Here is a 16,583-nt window from a genome sequence, read left to right as displayed (position 1 = left end):
GAATAGTCTAAAAGTTGCTAAGCTACACCAATGGAAAGGAGAAGTGACAGAAGATAACTGAAGAGTGGACAATAATTTTCTAAAAAAAAAAAAATCCTCAAAATGGTTATAATTACTTATAATTAAGTTCTCTTTACTAACAAAACTCTTTAGCATCTCTTAAGCATAAAACTGGGGTGGGTTGGCGCAAAGGAACTATGATCCCAATGGTATGTCTGGTTAGCCAAAGCAGAAGTGAAATGGTTAAAATATGTACAAATAGTAAAATAATTGGGGACTTCACAAATAATAACATGGAGTTGACTGCATAATTATCACATCAAAAGAGAGAGCTTAGAGATTTCCAAATATTTTTAAAAATATACTATTACATATCAGTGAAAAAATTAATTATAGCATATTTACTGTACAAGGAGATTTCTCCAGAAATATTCTCAAAAGAAGGGTTAGCTCTTCCGAACATGTTCTTGAACTCATCAAAGACACCAAAAGGTCCACCAATACTCTCTGGCATGCTAAATTAAAGGAAGATAGAGGGGACATTAAAGCCATTACACAATTAAAGAAACTGAAAAAGCAATCTTACTGAAAGAGATCAAATACTACTGTCACATTTTAAATGGATTATAAACAACCTAATAATTGAAAACTTTGCTGAAGAAATAGCAGTATGATTAAATGCAAACCAACTAACCAACCGAGAAAGAAAACAACAAAACCACTTTCCTTAGTGATTGGTTAGCTCTAAGTAAAGTAAAAGAATTATTAAAGAAGCATAAATTAATACAGCATTTGTTAAATAAGTTGACAGTGATAAGTACCACAAAATAGTCTGCTACCTTCTCATCTTGAAAATGCTTAAATTATAACTATCACTTTCTAAATAGAAAATTAGATGACATAAATAAAAGTATTAGATTGGTGCAAAAATAATTGAGGTTTAAAAGGTTAAAAACAATTGCAAAAACCACAATTACTTTTGCATCGATCTAACAGAAATATTTAAGATTCTGAAACATTTAAAAATCACAAACAACTAGTTTGAACATTTCTTTATTCCATCATGGGGTTTGGCATAAACTATAAACAGTGATAGACAAATTCATAGAATTTTTGAGAGTCAAATAATAGGTAATGTTTACAGCACACAGCCCAGTGTTCAAAGTATATTTACACGCAGTATCTCAGTTGATCCTCACCCCTCCCACACAAAAAAAATCCTACAAATTAAATGTTACCTCCACTTTAGACATGACAAAATAACCCTGATGTGAAGCCTGAGAACAGAAGGCATGTTAAAGCAACATATTTTGCAGAAGCAGTGAACTGATGCACTAGTGTAATAAATAGTAGGTGTATCTGGAAAGAAACTTGCAACGAGACTATAAAATAGCATGGACTTTACCCTGTAAGTAACATGAATCCATTAAAGGATTTAGAGTAAGGAAGTAATATGATCAAAGTATATGCGCTTAGGTGTTTTTTTTTCAGTTCAAAACTGACAGGTTCCAGTTCAAAATGGGAAAATGAAACACACACACACGCACACACGCACACACACCACAGTATTCGCCTTTGTCTACCACTGAAAACTTACTGAACTAAAAGTACAGGATTAAAAAAGGGAAGAAACTCGTAACAGGAAAAAAAAAGTGGTGGAGGAAGTAAGCACTGGGGGCACATCAGGTGAGAGATTTAAAAATATTTCTTGAAAATGGAAGAGTAGATAGATGGAAGAGAAAGCTGCAGCCTAGAATCTCTGAATTACAAAGGGGCTCAGAGGAGTGGAGAGCCAATCTGCCTGTCTAAAACTTGGACAGGAAGTCAGATTCATATAAGACCTGTCTGTGAACATATACTCTTCTCCTTGATTATGAGTATAGAGCACAGATAGCTCAGCTTTTACATTTAATGCCCCAAACCTGATAACTCTTTTCTACAGAAAGTGAATGAATTGCCAGGTAAAAGCTGAAATGTTAGCCTCAGGGCTACCAGGTGTAACTGTCCAGTCTGGTCAAGTTGCCTGTGAAATATCCAGAATAGGCAAATCTATGACAGGAAAGAGACAAGCAGTTGCCAAGGGCAACTGTGGGGGAGCAGGGAGTGGCTTTAAGGAAAGGGTATGGGGTTTCCTTTGGAGATAATGAATGTTCTGTTGACTGTGGTAATGGTGGCACAACTCTGAATTCATGAAAAAAACATCAAATTGTATATGTTAAGTAGGTGAATTGGATAGTATATGATTATATCTCAATAAAACCATTATTAAAAGATAACGGAATAGAATTTCTCAGAGCTAAGCTGGAAATAAGTCTTCAGATTGAAAGGGTCCACGAAGTGCCTGGAACAATAAATAAAAATGTGCCCATACACTACATAGTAAATAAGGGAGAAGGGAAGCTTTTCCTTACAGTACAATCCCAATTAATAAACACAGAAGGAATGACGGGAACAGAAAATCACTATTTGGCAAATACCACAGTATTCACTGTTTCAGTCAAGAATCATCAATGGATACTAAAATGAGGGGGTTAAATTATGGTAAAAAAGGGATATGTACAAGTTATATCTCAAGTTATATAATCTCAAGTTACCTCCCGACAAGATACTAATTATAAAGAGAAAACAGTAACTTTACAATGGAGAAACCTGGCAAGACACCACCTTACCCAAGTGATCAAAGTCAACATCAGCAATAATGAGACATAGATATCATGAACTCCTAGATATATGATACACGTGAGGAAGGCACAACGTCACTTCTGAGGTGCGTCTGCCCAAAATACATAAATTGAATCTAATCATGAGAAAACATCCGACAAACCCAAATTAATGTTTTCTGTGTGTTAGCCTCCAACTAAAATTTAGGTTTCTCCAACTAAAATCTAGGTTTCCATCCATTGTATGAAATAGAATCATATTATATGTTCATTATGAATTTCTCGACTGTTTGTGAAAGAATAGAGTAGGCATTTGATCTGATAACGCAGCAATTCTGTTCAGTGTTTACACTGGGTCACAGTCTTATAATGCCACCTCCACATATACGACACTGAACAACTCACTCAATCCCTTGGAATCTAGATTTTCCTCTGTAAAATCAAGATCCTTACACTATATCTATTGCACTGGGTGGGTCTGAGGAACAAAAGAAATGATGTATATAAAGCTACTACAGAAACCACAGAGCACTATGCCAATGGAAGACATTATTATCAACCCTTCATTTCACATAACAACAAAATAATTTCAGAGCTACTATTTAAAACTAATAGTTTCAACGCACCTTGAAAATCAGAATCAGCCTGCGTTAAAATACTCAAGAACCCTCCTAAAAGATTTTTCACAGTTCCCTGAAGATTAAAAACAAAACATAAAAAATTAAATTTTTTTCTTATTATTATTTTGTTTAATTTTATTTTTTATATTAGTTTCAGGTGTACAAAACAACATAATGATTAGACATGTACAACCCTCACAAAGTAATAAACCCCAGGTCTGCTACCCATCTGACATCATATACAGTTGTTACAATACCCCTGACTATATTCTCTTTACATCCCATGAATATATATATATATATTAATATACATATTAATATATAAAATTATATCTATATATTATATTTATATATAGATATATAAAATTATAGTTGACATTCAATATTCTACATCAGCTTCAGGTGTACAGCACTTACCTCATGAAAGCATGAAGCAACTATAATGTAATAAATTATTTGATAGTCTACTGTATATACATATGTAAGTATTTAAAAATAACTAAAAAGAATGCTATGTGTAGGATTACACCTAATTTTCAAACTGTTTTGTTTTCTGATTTTTCAAACCAATGACATATGCTAAAATTAAGTATAATTTTAAAAATATTACCCATTCTCAGAAATATACTAAGAATCACTATTAATTATCCAATGACAACATTAATTTTTTATGTTATCTTAGAGAACTAGAATGGAATTAGATTTTCAGAACAAAAATCTTACGCAATTAGAAGATTTTTAGAATATCACTTGTAGGTCAAAACATGTTTCAGTTATTATAAAAGATAAGTAATCATCTAAAATAATCTTCAGAAAGTTGGGTTATAAATAAAGACTTAAGTCATTGGGGCATGAGTGTGATAAATACTCATCAAATTTAACTTAATGCATCTGTTACCTGTTGCATTAGTAGAAAAATATTCTTTTCTTTTTGCCTGATGATTTTCAAGAAACTCTCAAATACATGGGTAATCACATCAAGTTTAACTTTACAAGTAGAAAGCAAATTTAATTCCAGCATACAAATCTCAGGATATATTATTTCCCCACGAGTGAGGTTTTCAAGTAAGGGGTCACTTGGACTGCTTGATACAATGAAACCTTCTGCTTCAGGCTTTACATCTACACCTGAAAGGGGAAAAGAAAATATTTTTATGCCCTAAACACTGAACAAATATTTCAAATTAGTCATTTAGGAGTTCTAGTGGCAAAAGTGCTATTTATAAGTAGATGTTCACAAAACCTTTTCCTAACACATGATTTCTGATTATGGTTAAGTATACTGAATAATCAAGTCTTCTGGATAGTTTGAAGATAAATGAGTAGTCTTAAAAGTAATTCTGATCTTCAGTACAACTGCAAATATTATCAACTGTAATTTTTATAGACATATCATATACATTTAACACATTCCTCCTACCTACTGGGAAAAAAATACTCTCCCCAACTTTCTGACCCCAAAATACCTAAATCACAGGGTAGTTCATTTGTCTGCCCATGAAAATAGTAGGCTTGGCTATTGGTTGGATGAATTCTAAACCTTGTCTTTTTCATAAGTGAGAAACACATAGACACTGTCTCGCTGAATATTACATTTTGGAAAATTTAACTGATATGCTCTTAAAAGAGACTGCTGTGCTATTAAGTGTTCATATAGTTAAGAAATGTATACATTTCTATCTAGACCAGAATTCTTTAAATTAAGATCTAGTTATCAAAGTCATAAAAAGGAAGAAAACTGTTATTACAAAATCATGTCTGTACTATGATAAAACTAACACCATTAAACCAATATTTTTCCAAAAGCACCTGCTTGAGGAGTTGTGGGGAGCTTGGAGGAAAGTAGTCAAATGGTACAAACTTCCAGTTACAAGACAAACAAACACTAGGGATGTAATTTACAACATGGTAACTAAAGTTAACACTGCCGCATGATATAAAGGAAAGTTGTTAAGAGAGTAGATATTCAGAGTTCTCATCACAAGAAGAAATTTTTCTCTTCTTCTAATTGTATCTATACAAGATGATGGATGTCAACTAAACCTATTGTGGTAATCATTTCACAATATACATAAATCAAGCCATCATGCTGTATATTTTAAACTTACAGTGACGCATGTCAATTATTTCTCAATAAAACTGGAAAAAAAGTTTGTATGATAAGTAAGTAAACTATATGAACATATATGTGTACATATATATTACCATCATCCCAGGTTTCACTATCCTCAGGATTGCTTTCACTATCTGCTTCATAACCTTCTTCTTCAACCAAAAGTTTAAAACTACAACACTGAGAATCCTCAGCTTCTTCTGAAAAGTCTCCAGGTTGGGATGACAATTCTTCTTCAGATTGATGACTCTATAATATTGGTGTAATTAAAGGCAAAAATTGTGACATTTGCTCACTTTTAGTAATGATATATATAATATGCAAACATCATTTTAAGAACTTTCTGTCATTTTAAGAACTTTCTGTAAGAAATTTTAAGTATTTTCTGTAAGAAAAAAATCTTATGAATTGTTATTAATTAATCAATATAAATCACGAAATTCACATAGCAAAATTTTCCAGAATTTCTCAGATAACTTGATTAACACCTCAAAAATGGGTGTGGGGGAGGTCTCTAGCAGATTAAGCTATAGGTTATTTCAGTTTTACTGAAAAATAAGTCTAAGAAATTTCATTCTAGTCATATAACAAGAAATGACTAAAAACCCACAATGAAGTGGAATTATACTTCTTACAATCGAATGCTAGTAAACATATAGTATTATTTTTACACATTTGTTCATGGAAAAAGATTTTTCCACAGGATTTTTATATATAAAATGCTTTGTAAATTAGATAACCAGAGAGGACACGAAAATTTTTCAAAGGAATTAATTTTAAGATGTCAGAATGTAATTGTCTACATACAACCATCCCAGCAGTCAAGAGTTCCAGTGTTAACTACGTGTAAAACTTTGCAGCATGAAGTTTTCCTTTTCTATAAAAGTCTACAAATATCTTCACCTTTGAAAACATTTTCACTTAAAGAAGCTCAGTTGTTTATCATTGCAATATTGATATAAGGTAGAATAAAGTAGGTATTTTAACATTTTCCAGTTAACCAATTGATTCAGTAATATGATGAAGGCATTAGTAGCTATTTCAGTAAGCTTTTAAGTTATGACAAACAGTAACATAAAATATTATGGCAGAAGATTATAAAATGTCATATATATGGCTAGACCAAGGAATTAAAGGACCTATTTAAAGGACAGGTGACAATTAATTAAAGGTAGAATAAACATGAAAGGAGAGGGAAATGCATCACAGTTTCAAGGAAAAAAATTCAGATAGTTCTTTTAGAAAAATACATTAACATTAACAACTAAAAATCTATGATTGCTATTTTCCATGCAAGTACTAGTCATTTTTTTAAATTTTTTTTAAGGAGGGTGCAGTTCACAGCGGCCTATGCGGGCATCAAACTGGCAACCCTGGTGTTATCAGCACCACACTCTAACCAACTGAGCTAACAAGCCACCTTATGTGGAGCCATTTAAAATTAAAGTGAGTATTTTGGAAATATCCGCTGCACCCATATAGGATCAGATAAGATACCTGAGTCCCCACCATCCCTGAATTATCATTTAATAAACTACCCGTCGTTATACGTAAGATATCAAATAAAATAACACATTTCTGTCTTACCAGGAGTAATTCTCAGTAAATTTCCAGATTCGATTAAAAAAAGTATGTCATTTTACGCTCCTATTTTTTATGATATTTTTTATGATAAAAAATTTAAAAATTTTATGATTTTTTATTACTCAGGGCACTGAGTAAATACTATCCATCTCAGGTGATGGAGACGTGGCCCATGGAACTCACCAACCCTGGCCCTTACGTTCTAGTCACATCCATCCATGTCCTAGTCCCATCTCACACTCTTCTGCTTCTGTGGGTCATACCCAGGCAACTGTTATGTTACTTGTACCTTCTCAATCATAGCATCACCGTGTTCAAAATCTGCTGAGTGGTTCCCCAGTGCAACTCGAAGCAGGGCGTCGAATAAAGGCTTTGCCAATTCTGTTTCAATCACCTTTGATTGGGAAAGATGGTCCCTCATTTCCAACAATATATTTTCCACAGACAAGTTCTAAAGTAAAATAAAAGAAACCAAGAATTCGTCTCAAGAATAACATCCTTTTAGAAAAAAATGAAAGTGACAAAATAAACAATAAATTAACATTCAACAAGTAGAAAGCTAGTGCATTTATTTGCAGGTGATATGAAAGTAAAATGACTATAAACATGTAGTTCTTCCATAAACATCCTATTGTTATAATTAATAACATTTTATTTATCACATGCTTTACTCATCTTCCGTGGTTTTGAATTTCCATGTATCATAAATTAATTGTATCACAAAAAAAAGATTAGTTGAAACTTCAGAGTTTTGATTAAGCATCTCTAGATTTTGCAAATTCCTTAAGGCCCTAAGAAGCACTTCTAATCCTTTCTTGCCTTCTTTTCTGCCCTAGAAGGGATATTTGGCTGCTTGCCCACGTCCCTGTATTAGGTGATGAGACCACAAAGAGGGATAAGAAATGGACATCTCCCTTAAGGAACTCTCAGTCCCATGTGAGACACAGATACGTACAGACAAGATATGATGATCATCATTCTAGAGTTATAAACAAAGTTCTCTGAGACAGAAACAGAGGTGGTGCCTGAGACCTGTCCTAAGTGTCCCAAAGGAGGGGTTGTATGAGACGGATAATGGAGAGAGAACATATAGGAGACAGCAGGCATAGACACTGAGGGAGATGATACACCAGGCAGAAGAAAAGGTACAGAAGTACAGAAGTGATGACAAAGAATGGCGTCTTGAAGAGCGGTCAGCTCCTGGTGACTGGTTACAGCCTGGTGAAGGATGGCAGGAAGTGAGGCTAAACAAGGAAGTGGAAGCACGACTGTGAGGGGCCTTGTACATTCTTCTGAGTGTGGAGTTTAATCGTGAGCGATGTGGAAGCACCAAGATGTTTTAGATGGGAGGCAACACAGAGGCGGCAGGAGAGCTTGTTGGCTGATAGAACAGTCATGGAGCTAATAAGGAAAAAAGGGATCAGCCACATTTGAAGGTGCCTTAGAAGCGGGGACTGAAACTGGGGATTACTTTTGTGTTGAGAAATGCTCTCTCAGGAGAAACTTGTAAGGGTGTGAGGGAAGCCGAGTATGTCGGGGAAGATGCAGTTTCAGACAAAATATCCAGCTCCCGCCTAAAGCCAGGGGAAGCTCCAGAGCCTGAACTGCACCACAGAGGTTGTCCCCGCCCCAAAGCCATGTCCGTCAGTCACTGGTGAGCTCCCTTCCCGGGCATCTTAGATGGGGCATCTTCCATTGGCCAAGGGCAATCCTTGGGAGGTGGTCCAGATGTCAGCCCTCAGCAGCCGATGCCAGATAGCTACATCAGCTCGACAAAGGGGATCTGGGCCAGGCACCGAAGGCATCACACCCAGCTTGTAAAACTTGAACTCTGAAACACAATGTCCATTATTACTCAGCTGACATTTACTGCGTATCTAATGCCTGTCAGGACTGGTGGATTGTCACATGTGGATTTTGCATTCCACACTAAACTGAAAGCTTCTTGCGGGCAAGAACTGGGTCACGTGTCCCTGTGTCCTTCATGGTACCCAGTACAGTACTAAACACACGGGAGCTTTGCAAAACTTAGAATCTTTGGAAAAACAAAGATACAATGGTATTACATTAGAACTTTTAAAAACACATATTACATAATAGCTGGCGAAGGGCAAGTTATTACCTGATCAGGTAACTCTAATTCCATCTTTTGCTGACTGGCTCTGCTGCCATGCAGACAAATGGCCAGAAGGGCTTCCAAAAGCCGTATGCTCTGAAGTGAGGTCTCATTTTCTTGACTTGGAAGGCCCTTTGCTGCCTCAGGAGCAGCTTCAGTGGCTGAAATGTGTTCCCCATTGATGGAAGAAATATGCTGTGACTCCAGTTTGCCTAAACTGTCAGCACTCTCTTTTAGATTACCTAGGTCTGATGGGGTAAGGGGACATTTCACAGTCAAAGATAATACATCTTCCTTCATACTGAGCGCAGATGGAGCCGTTCTGATTAAATCTTGGCTTTCACTCACATTTATATCTCCTTTTTTTCCTTGCTCTTGTTCATGACTTTGGAGTAATTGCTGTATGATCATAAATATTAATTTGTAGCACACTCGGAAACCACCAAGCCTATAAAACTGTTTCTGGAAAACTGGACTCAACATGTAGATCCAATGACACACGGACCAAACGTCGGCGGCTTGGTGCATCTGTTCCGGAGAAGGCAAGACGAGGCTCTCGAGAGACAGACACGGCAGGACGTGGTGCAGCGGCTCGCTCGCAGTGCTGTCGTAGCCAGAGGTGTCTTCTGAATCGTTGGCGGGCTCTCCATCAGATTCGGCTTCTTTACTAACACACAAGAATGCCATACACAAGAAGACGTTTATCGTGTTGATGTGAACATCCTGGTTAACCAGCTTCCGTTTCTTCGGATAAGCTTCTTTGAGGCTGGCATAAAATTTGCTAAGACTCGGAGGAGAATCTGAATAAGCTTGCTGGTTATGAAGAGAAGTTCCTGCCCTTAAAGGTGACGACTCCTTCTGTTCAAGGTCTAGCCCATCGGGACCTGGAACTGAAGAATCTTTCTGTTGTTCCCCGAGGCTGATTATCAGAGTTTCAAATGCTTTTAGGGAATGACTCCGAATACCATCTAAGTAATTTAATTCAATTAATTGACTTACTCCATTACAACTTAAAAACAAATCCCTTATTATCCTGTGAAAGGAAAAAAGAAACATATAAGAGGTTTTACACATAGAAATATCATTTGTAAATAGGTATATATACTATTTAAATATGTCACTGCTGCATGTGGTATATACTAAACACTGCCTACTTTATCAGTTATTTGGCTGAAGTTCTTAGATATGACCAGGATCTCACGTTACTTTCTAATTACTTTCATGCGCTTCTTCAAGCACTGCACATACGACTCCAGCATTTAAAAAGAAGGAATTACATGCGTGCCAAGCAATTCAGGAAAGGATATTTTTCTCCAAATAGCAAACTGTATATAAATTCTAAATCCCACAACCACCACACTTAAGACGGACACTGCGAAAGCTGGCAGGCATTTGTGCGTCTTTTCCTTTGTCTGCCTGCGGTTCACTCAGGACTTCTGGTACGTTTTGAATCTGCACCTCAGACAGAGGAAGAGCCCAACTACAGAACTGAAGGTGTTCAGTTCTGCCTGAGGCGAGAGACTCAGGGATCTGGATCACTGGAATCCTGGCAATAACTGCAATATAAATCAACTCAGCAAAGACTCAGGTTGTCCACGAACTTGCCAATGACTCACAAACTTTCAAATCAAAGTCAGTTCTGGTAAAACAATGTCAGAATGTCAGGAATTTGTAAAAATGATTGTAAAGATAATGATGCTACATAGGTTATATTGTATCCTCAGTTTTTAAGATGGTGTGTGCATTAATTTGAAAGGCCAGGCTACCTGTCAGAAGCAAGCTTTATTTACAAAATTATTTTTCAAGTACCAGACTTGACAATCACAAATTCTGGAAACCTCATGGGTGGAATTCTAAGTAATTTAAATTTTCTTCTTTTTGATTTTCTGTGTTTTCTAATTTTCCTACCTATATTAGTTAGGTAACAAATGTAACTATAATATTGAAAAAATATTAATCCCCTTAATTCCAGATAATTATCATTTCATGTATGTGCATATTTTGCATAGTGGTAAATAAGTGGGCGATATTTCTATTTTTATACATCTTATTGATAAAATATTTTAAGTATTTTCTCATGTTCCAACAGGATCTTTGTAACCATTATTTTTAATGGCTAATAATATTCCATCGGGTAAATATAAAATAATTAATTTAACCTTGCCCCTGCTATTGGATATGTGTTGTGTCCATTTTCTCTGAGAAATATATTTTTAAAACTTTCCTTTTTTCCCACTGAAAAACAAAAATCAATGGCTCTGTCCTTTCCCCTATAACCCCCAGGATGAATAAATAAATAAATAATAGATAAATAAATAAATGTAAAAAAAAAAGTCTGACATGGAATGGGAACTTTTTGTTGTTGTTAAACTAAAATTAAATCCTACGAAAGAATAAAGGGTAAAGATATTCAAAAGCCTGCATTAAAAAATATATATCCACACACGTGTACACATACAGACCTTGATTTAAGGAGGGTAGACAGCATTTTTAAATAAATCTGAAGCACTTCCTGAGGCAGACACTGGCTGTGATGGCCACACACGTGACTCTGAGCCGTCGTAACACTGAGGTGCTGACAGTGGTGGGCCAGCTCAACTCCTCTTTGGAGCACAGGATTAAATATGTAATTGTACAGTTTCCACTGAACAACTACGTTGCCTTTCTGGATTAAACTACAGATGTGATTTGCAATCTGTACACTGTGTAATCTGTCTCCTTCAAAAACAAAATTCTGATAAGCCTCTAAGGCATCCCATCTCCACAGCAAGTCTTCAGACCCACTGCTGGGCAGGATCCCTTGAAATCTGCAGGAAGGACTGGGTAACGCTGAGGAAGGCTCCGCCTCACATGAAGCCCCCTGCAGTGTTTCTTCTAATTTGGCTAGCTGATCAGAGTCAACAGTACAAATATTGCAAGCTGCTTTTTTAATTTTGTGTGATATCTCGGCTCCTCCTAATTGATCCAAAATAAGTTTGTTAAGGATATTCAATATATGCTGCTGAAAATTTTTCAGTGCTGGCAACTGAAAAGCGTGGAGCAAAGGGATGATGACGGATTTGGGGTCCATACAACAACATATTCCGACATTGTGGACTCCTGACAGAATCTGCACACACGTGCTGCTCAGGGAGGCCTGCTGCAGCAGGCGCAGGCACTGGTGAGCACAAACGGCAAGACAACAGCACCGCTCAGGGTAGTAAACCTCGCCATCCGCAGTCTCTTCGAAGGGGTTTTTGGAAACCTGGTTTTTAAAAGCCGAAACCAGGAGACCTGAGAGATCTCTGTGGTGATGCATAAAGTGGGCGTATTCACACCGTCGGTGCCTCTTTCTTGTACACATTGAATGATGAACTTGCTCTGATTTCACTTTTTTGACAGCGCTCATTATTTTCATCACACTATTTATTAGCGCTTTCAAATGTTCTGAGGCCTCGGTAGGAACGCCGTCTCTTACAATCAGCCATTCCATTTGGAGAACTGCCGTTTCAAATAAATTAAATCCATTATGCTGAATGAAGTCTTGAACCAAATCCATGGCTTGACTGAAGAAGAAGGGATTTGAAGCTGCACTCTGAAGACAACAGATGAGGATCTGTAGCACTCCTTCCAGAAGCTCGGGTAAGAGAAGGGCTCTATGACGATACTTTGAAAACACAAAACCTTCCTGAACTTCCTGTAGTGTTTTGTTTTGTCTTGGTGCAAAAGGGTCAGGCTGCTTTTCTAGGCAAGTTCTAATTTTTAAAGCTGCTCTAAGCAATTCAGTTAAATTTTTTCTAAGACTTTCTGGTATCATCTCTGCAGTACTAATATCTACTGACAGAAGATGCAACACTGTTCGAAAAAGCATTCGTTGAATCAAGGCCACCGGTTCTTCAGTCCAACCTGCAGAAACTAGTGGACTCTCCAAACTGTTGGTGAGGTGACAGCAGTCCCCAAAGCCCGCGAGGAACTCAGTCAGTGTGGGCACTACACTGGCGGCTAGAGCAGAATTATGATTCAAGGTAATGTCGAACTTACAAACTTTCTCTAATAAAGATAACAAAACATGACACAAGTCAAATGGAGAATTGTGCATGTGACTGATAATAGACAAGGCGGCAGGCTCACTTAAAAAGTCAGGGTTTGCCTCCTGTCTTGGCATAATCTCTTGGAAAGTTTCCAAAGCCGTGGTGTCAGGAGGAGTCTGTTCTTTGGTTGACAAGCGGTCAGGTTTAAGTGTGAGGTCTTCTTTAGGAGACTGTGTCACCAAATGCTGCAGCTGATGGGGCCGCCTATGCTTATTCACTGCTATACTTTTGTCATCTGAATTGGCTTCTGAATCTGAGGTGGAGAGCTGCGTCTTTCTTGCATCTCTTATGGAATAGCGATGGGTGATTTTACGTTGTCGTCTGCTTTTTCGAAAAACATTTACTTTTGCAGAAACCTGACCAGATGGGGCACTTCCTTCTAAATATAATTTTTCCTGAGTTGATCTTTGTGAACTTGAGTTCTTTTCTTTGGTCAGGATTATATCCGCTGAGAATGGTAGATCAAAATCTAAGGAAACGAAAAAGGAACGTTGAGAATGCCTTAGTATGATTTTAAACTCCATTTGTATTTAGCATCCACTTTAGGCGTTTAACATCAGTTTATTTTTACTGGGGCTGATTTCCTTTAACTATGTTGTGCCTCCAGGTCACTTACCCCCACACTTAACCAGGTGGTATTAGTTCAACGGATACAAATTGGTTTGGAAAAAACAAAAGAGAACAGAATTAGGAAAATAAATCCAATTTAAAACCATACATTGCATCCTAACGTCAACATAAGAGACTCTTTAGACTATCTGGTGCTCAGCACTACTGCTCACGCCACTTGACAAATCTCCTCCAATAGTGCCATCAATAAGATACGGGGTATATTGCATTCTCAAAAATAGCATTTAGGTGATAGCCCTGATATAACTTAAGAACTTTAAGATTTTCCAGTTATTTCAAAATCATACAATAGATACCAAATATCTCTTAACACTGAAATTAAAAGAGATCTTCCCTCAAAAGATTTACTGAGTGTGCCATGCTCTGAACGAGGCACAATTACGGGCACCACTGTTTTATCCTCAAGGCCTAGAACCGAGGTGTGGCACGAGGTCAGCACTCAATACTGATTTCTGGGGGAGATGCATGATTCACCTTACTAAAGGAGATAATGAAATTGGTCTTTCGCTTTGCAAAAATTGGTAATAAAATCTATATGAAAATACAATTGCAATTTAGAATGAATAAATACAAATCTGTAAATAAAAGATCTGTGCCTTAATGAAGAGAGGGAGGGGGAAGTTAAAAAGGGCTGACAAATTGCACCTTTGCAAAAGATACAGGCAAAAAAGACAACGTTCCCCAAAGAACAATAATCGGATGTCTGAAGTGATTAACAACTTGTGAATTCTACAAATTCAGAAGAAAATAAGGGCAGAGAGCTAGTGAATCAACTAATAAGCAGGATAACAACATTACAAGACATTAGACAACTCCCTAACAAGAGAGCTCCATATCAGAAATGTATTAAAAATGCACATATGGCATTAAAATACAGTACAGAAAGATTTTTTTTTTTTTAACCTGAGAGATCCTTAGATATCTCACAATCCACACATCTCAGAAACGGTCAAGGGGAAAAACTGTCAATCCTTCCATTGAAACATTTAAGTTAAATTTCACATACTTAATGTGATTTATATATCTATACATATGTATGTATAGATATGATTTATAGATATGATTTTTCAAAATCGTAAATTTAAAATACATATTAACTTTGCGTGGAGTAATTCTACCCAGCCTTAAAACAAAATATTCAAATTTATCCTTTGAAAGCAACATTAGAAAAACTAAAGTGCAAAAGTCATTGACAGACTATGGTAATATTATGGAAAGCAGTCTTTAAAATAGCAAAGGAACTTTAATGTCTTTCTTCAAATTTTTTGCTATCCATTTCTCAGATACTATGTTGCATGCCTAGATGTACTCCTTTTCCTAAGTGTTCTGCTTTGTCTACTTTTTCTAATTATCATTACATTCGCATAATCCCCTAGGAAGCACCATGGTTTTTCTATTATTAGAAGAAATACAAATGTATTTTGCCTAAAGAATTTTTCATGTTGAGTATCATACTAATATATACTGTTCTGAATTTGAACTGTTATCAACCAACAAGGCAGAAGTAACTTTTCAATAGAACACTGTTCCCCAGGAGCATTTTGATGAAGAAAAGAAACATACCTGTTGCCCTTTCTTCTTGAACAGGTATCCTCCATACCAGAGGCAAGAGTGACAGAAGAAGAGTAAGGAGTTCTTCTCTACATGTCAATGCCTGTATGAGAAATAAAATAATCCTTCATGTGCTGAGGTCATGAGACAGTAATTCTTAATACCGTGTCTTAAATTTAACCCAAAATATCCTTTTTCTTGAAAGGTTGCATTTGAGAAGCTAAGGATCAAAGAACCTATCTTAAATCTAAAGCTGTGATGCTTTCCGATTTATAAACCCTTCCAATGATAGAAGAACGTGAGAGTATCTGACAGTATTTAGCACATTCTCGCTGATTTTTCCAAAGATAGCTGTTACACCACCATGCACATTGCAAGAATTCCTCACCAATGAAAAGACAAATTTGCTGGGTGAAAGTGAAAAGTTACGCCCTATTAGTTAGCACACCAATAACATAAAGTTACTAGAAAAAGATGAAGTCTTCATGCAGTTAAATGTAAAACTCAGAGAACACGATTTAAAAAAGAAAAGAAATTGACATTATTAATACATAATATATAGAAAGAGAGAAAGACTTATTAGTGCAGGTAATCCAATATTCATTGACGGCACACGATGTCCACAGCACTTGTCTTACCCTTCCTGGAGGAGATGGTCCAAGCCCTTGAGAAGGTCCCCTGATTTGGCCCATAAGATACATACACACAGACAGTAAAAGAACAGAAGGAATGTAGTATGAGTAGGTACCCAAGTGTGTCACAGGTGTTCTGCTTAGGAATGCACAGAAAGGAGCAATCATACCAGTTAGAAGTGCGGAAGTGGGAATGGAGCTAGAGAGCTGGAGTTGGGACACTTGGGACATGGGTAGTCAAAAAACTAAAGGCAAGTCAAGTTTAAATTTCCCATATCAATCAGTGGGGAGGGGGTTAGGGTGATACAATCAGATCTGCTCATTAAAAAGACCACTCTCGCCACTATACAGATGACAGAATGGGGTAGGGAGACTGGTGATCAGTGTGAAGGCAAGTAAACAATAATGCAGATGAGAAATAAGGATCTGAAGTACTCTGACAGTAAAATTGAAAAGGAGGAAACATATTTGAGAAACTATAAGGGAGAAATGAAACGACTTGCAGTTGATTATCTACAAGAGAGGAAAAAAATCTAAAAGAACTCAAGGGTTTCTGATTTAGGCCACTAAGTGACTGAAAATGTACTCACCAAGACAGGAAATTTAG

The 16,583-nt window shown here is 36.6% G+C and overlaps 1 protein-coding gene across 1 annotated transcript in view; it reads right to left on the bottom strand.

Moving 5' to 3' along the window:
- Window positions 1-16,583, bottom strand: part of LYST (lysosomal trafficking regulator) — a 158,649-nt gene that overhangs the window by 107,025 nt on the left and 35,041 nt on the right. Inside the window, exons 4-11 of the mRNA XM_081039232.1 lie at window positions 15,357-15,447; window positions 11,556-13,632; window positions 9,100-10,126; window positions 7,267-7,428; window positions 5,486-5,642; window positions 4,179-4,408; window positions 3,287-3,353; window positions 406-515 (exon numbers count right to left, since the gene is read on the bottom strand). Of these exons, the coding sequence (XP_080895358.1) occupies window positions 406-515; window positions 3,287-3,353; window positions 4,179-4,408; window positions 5,486-5,642; window positions 7,267-7,428; window positions 9,100-10,126; window positions 11,556-13,632; window positions 15,357-15,447 (3,921 nt within the window). The remainder of the gene's footprint in view (window positions 1-405; window positions 516-3,286; window positions 3,354-4,178; window positions 4,409-5,485; window positions 5,643-7,266; window positions 7,429-9,099; window positions 10,127-11,555; window positions 13,633-15,356; window positions 15,448-16,583) is intronic.

The sequence above is a fragment of the Rhinolophus hipposideros genome, assembly GCF_964194185.1.
Source record: "Rhinolophus hipposideros genome assembly, chromosome: 26".
Classification (NCBI taxonomy): Eukaryota; Metazoa; Chordata; class Mammalia; order Chiroptera; family Rhinolophidae; genus Rhinolophus; species Rhinolophus hipposideros.
This window is presented reverse-complemented; position numbering and strand designations above follow the sequence as displayed.